General features: G+C 44.8%; 1 protein-coding gene across 1 annotated transcript; it reads left to right on the top strand.

The window, feature by feature from the left end:
• Nucleotides 1–595: 595 nt before the first annotated feature.
• Nucleotides 596–1286, top strand: LOC124676478 (histone H2B.1-like). The gene has a single exon (XM_047212527.1). It carries the CDS (start codon nucleotides 668–670, stop codon nucleotides 1109–1111), a length of 444 nt encoding a protein of 147 aa, XP_047068483.1. The 5' UTR covers nucleotides 596–667; the 3' UTR covers nucleotides 1112–1286.
• Nucleotides 1287–4660: the final 3374 nt, after the last annotated feature.

Below are 4660 nucleotides of genomic sequence, written 5' to 3'. Positions count from 1 at the left end.
AGCGCCGTCCAGGCAGAGGCCCGGAACACCTTATTCGCGGCGGCGACGGCACCGACGGAGCGCCACCACCCAAAATACCTACCCTACAGCTATCTACACGCCAGGCGGCCAAAGGAGCTGGAGCTCCCCCACTCCCCCCCGCTGCCGGAGCGACGAGAGAAGAGAGAGGGAGCCAGCGCCCTCGCCGGCGGCGGTGGACGGAGGGAAACTAAGCTCCTCCCTTTTCGCCTCTCTAGTGTAGAAGAGATAAGGGAGAGGGAGAGCAGGGGGAGTGGGAGTTACATTACGTAATACTGAAACAAGAATTTAGTCCATTTCCATTTCCCCCTGCTCAGTCGACGCGTCCCGGCTTTTCCGTTTCCCGCCTCCGTTGGCGGACACAACTTTTCGGCACCGGAGCAATCCGCGCCGAAGCGCATCCTGACCGTCCAGACGAAGCAACGCCAAAGCATCGTACCCATCCATCACAGCGATCCGCGGCACACACCGTTCCACCAATCACCGCCCACCTCCTTCCTCCTATATAATCATTCCGCCCCCTCATCGAATCATCACATCTCATCTGCAACTGCAATTCCCCACCTCCTTCCAGCCAAACCCCAGTACCCTTAGTTCAAAAAAAAAACCCCAGTACCCCACCGCCGCCGCTCCTCTCCTCTCCGACGAGATGGCCCCCAAGGCGGAGAAGAAGCCGGCGGCCAAGAAGCCCGTGGAGGAGGAGCCCGCGGCGGAGAAGACCCCCGCCGGGAAGAAGCCCAAGGCGGAGAAGCGCCTGCCGGCGGCCAAGACCGCCGCCAAGGAGGGCGGCAAGGGCAAGAAGAAGGCCAAGAAGAGCGTCGAGACCTACAAGATCTACATCTTCAAGGTGCTCAAGCAGGTGCACCCCGACATCGGCATCTCCTCCAAGGCCATGTCCATCATGAACTCCTTCATCAACGACATCTTCGAAAAGCTGGCCGGCGAGTCCGCCAAGCTCGCCCGCTACAACAAGAAGCCCACCATCACCTCCCGGGAGATCCAGACCTCCGTCCGCCTCGTCCTCCCCGGCGAGCTCGCCAAGCACGCCGTCTCCGAGGGCACCAAGGCCGTCACCAAGTTCACTTCCTCGTAACTGCATCTGCTAGTTTAGCTCGTGCCTTTTCTGTCTGTCTCTTGGGATGTTGTACGATGCTACTATCTTGAATAGAATGATGTTGCACTTCCAGCTCTGTATCATCTTATGGTTTGCCATTTTCTAGATTGATTGTGTTTGATGAAGAATGTCGATGAATTAGGATATGCGAAATCTGAAGCATTAGTAGGAATTGTTTGCCTGAAAGATGTGGAGTGGCTTTGAATGGGCATATTATCTGCACATGTGAAAAAACGATGGTGCCATTAGATGTCTGAGTATCTTTTGCCAACATGCTGCAATTTAATCTATAGTTTGCCTTGAATTCTTATTTATCTGAGGCTGCTGCAAATAAACATAGTAGTTTTCCAAACAACATATCTGTAACAGCAATGAACAAGTTCTGTCCCAACTTTATTCTTAGTTCATTGCTGTTTCGAATGACTTAATTGGTGCTTCTCTTTCTTCTCCATGTTCTGCTCTATCCAAAAAAACAAACATGAGGTATGCATCTCCATCTTGCGGTATTAGAGGCCGATGGAGGGATGATTCTAAAAATTTGTATCCGTTTGATAGTTAACTGAATTGTGAAACTTCATAGGTGTCTATTAGACTATTACTACTGCATTCTATCTCTTGTTTTGGACCTTTGTAGTCACCATAAGTGGACAATGTTATGCTTGGAGTATAAATCTTTGTCTATGACTTGATACAAAATAGATGTCATGTGCTTATGACTTGACGCAAAAATAGATGTCCTGGTTCAGGAATGAGAGTACTTGGCACCATTTGGCTTACATTTTTTTTTGGACATATGTAAATAGTAGTACTACAATTATTATTGTGCCATTGTGAACCACTTGGGTTTTCTAAGTTGACTTGATATCTGTAGTAGAATCTGATTTGCAATTTAATTTTAACTGATGCTGTTGCAAAGCTTTGAGAACAGCTACTAACTGAATCATATATAGTTTGTGGTATTTTAGGATCACCTCTTGTGCCAACTTGCTTCTCCACTGCTGTTCTAGATGACTTGGATTCAGGCTTCTCTTTGCTGCATCCTCTTGCCTGTATTCCCTGGAATGCCTCGCTGAGGTACGCTTCCTTCAAAAGGCTTCTCGTCCAGTAATATCCTTTATAGAACATGTACTTCCCTATGTTATTAGGTATTTTGTCAGACAACTAGATCCCTGATAATATCTATTATTTGAGTTAGTCATGGCTTCAACTTTTGACGCAAACAGCCTAGATAGGATTTTGTAGATAACAGAATACTGGATCTCTGCATTTGATCTTCAACAGAAACAGTTGTGGAAATACCATATTCTTTGCTAAGCCAGACTCTTATCACATGGACAACCCTACATATGGTTATAATAAATCCCTTTTACTTCAGTCTTATCATGTGAAAACCCAGGAGCATAATCTTCTCGTTCACTCGTGGGACTGAAGGGCGCTCCCCGTCAAAGACACCGGATTTGCGGTGCTTCCAGATCAACCACATGGTCTCCTCAGTCTAACTCAACTGAAGAAAATGGGTATATGCTCTTTTTCAGTTTTAGAGTTATCGCATAAGTGTACTCTGTGATGCACCAGGGTATATATGGAGTTGGATTCTATAAATTTACTACTAGCTATTGCTGATTTTGAAAGTGTAACCTTTACAGGTTTAATGTGCATGGCATATTGGCACCTTTGACAGCTGGATGGCAGAGCAACGATGTGCATCCACAGGTTATTGAGAGATCTGAGGTTGTTGACCATCTGACTCATATAGCACTGGATTTTTTAAATGGAAACTTTAGTTGATTACCCTGCACCACGTTGATGAACTATATATGCAGGGTTCTTATGTTTATGATATCAATGGGAACTATATAACTATATAGCTTTGACTATACACCTATACCATTTTTATATGGGAGTTATGAATAAATTCTAAGTTCATTCCTCTTTGATGAACTATTCACGATTTCTTCAGGTGGCATTGAGCCCTGATTATTCAAAGCTGCAACTGCGCAATTTAACAAGTTACCTTTCTATCACCCATTTTGGAGTTGTACAACCAGACTAACATTGGTAAAATTCTGCAAATACCTCTTATTGACTATCGGTTTGTTAAATTCATTTACTAAATTTGCAAATACTGATGATGGAGACATGTTGATACTTTCAGGATCTTGCGGATGACCTTAGCATGTTCACTGCAAGGAAAATGGGAAAGGTGTTCTTCACAAATAGCGGTTCAGAAGCAAATGACTCGCAGGTATGAGTATAATTGCTGGAAGTACTGACCATTTCCTACACCCAACTATAATATGATCATTGGTAGTATAGTTTTCTTTGGAGAATGTCCACCCAGAATGTTCATAAGAAGGGTTGCACCGTACATACAAAATATGTTGCACTTACTGTTATTCACATCGACAGGGAATCACTGAAACCTGTCTTACATAGTGTTGTGTAAGTGGAAGTTACATGAGCTTTTGTTCTTTAAACTACAAACACAATATTTTAAACAACACATCACTAGGAACCTTTTCTCGGGAAAAAGTAGGGTACTGAAACATAAACACAGGAGGGTGAATTATGCGATTTACATGGTGCATCCACAATTAAAAAAAGTAAACCTTTTTGGGTCTCTATTTTAAGAACTCTCATCATGTGCTCAGAGAAGTGAAGCAGCACAGCTAGCACCGGACTGAAGGGCATCATTTCTTCAGTCAACTGAATAAGAGCTTCAGTACCAACTCACTCAACTGCAACCTGCATATATGGCCCACACACATTTTAGTTTGGATGAGAAGCCACTGGGCCATGACATGGCCCAACAACTGTCCAAGGAGAAACCTATAGTCAGACCAGAGGCCGCCACTGGGTGAAGGTTCTTCTGATCGACGATAGAACGCCGGCCACTCCGAACTTTGTAGTGGCATAGTCTCCTAGCCGTGGTATCCCTTCCTCTCACAAAAATAAGCTCCGTCTGCTGAATGACCGCAGCTGGTACCACCCTGTACACGCCTCTCTAGATGGGCACTTGCAGCATGTCGAGGCCGCCGGCCTGCTTGGAAAGTCTGCTGCTCGACGCCCACGGATACGCTTAGTCAAGCCTTGATGGGTGATCCGGTCAGGATCTCAGTATTGGTGGGTGGCTGTTTGGAGTTGACGAGTATGTGCGTAAGACCCCGTTATTTCCTTACTGCTACTTGAACAATTTACTGCAGTAAGATCAGTTTCTAAGCTCAAGATAGATAGCTACAGCATCTGAAAAAGCATCTTCATATTTTACAGGATATGTCTACTTTTTTACAAACGGTCTTCAAAGGGAGCAGAAAATTGTACTCCTTTGAAACGCACATTTGAAAATCAGGAGCAGAATCTTTATTTCTTAGATACAACGACAGACTGCTCACTTCTCCAGCTCCACTTCAAGCACCACACAATAGGTATGCCATCGTAACAGCAAGAAGAAGAGGGTCAATGAACATGTACCACATCCACATACGTGTATAGATATAGTAATTGAAAGGATACTGATCATAGCTAGTA

Source organism: Lolium rigidum, chromosome 7, assembly GCF_022539505.1.
Source record: "Lolium rigidum isolate FL_2022 chromosome 7, APGP_CSIRO_Lrig_0.1, whole genome shotgun sequence".
NCBI classification, from domain to species: domain Eukaryota; kingdom Viridiplantae; phylum Streptophyta; class Magnoliopsida; order Poales; family Poaceae; genus Lolium; species Lolium rigidum.
The sequence above is the reverse complement of the archived record's forward strand: the minus strand, read 5'-3'. Positions and strand labels throughout refer to the sequence as shown.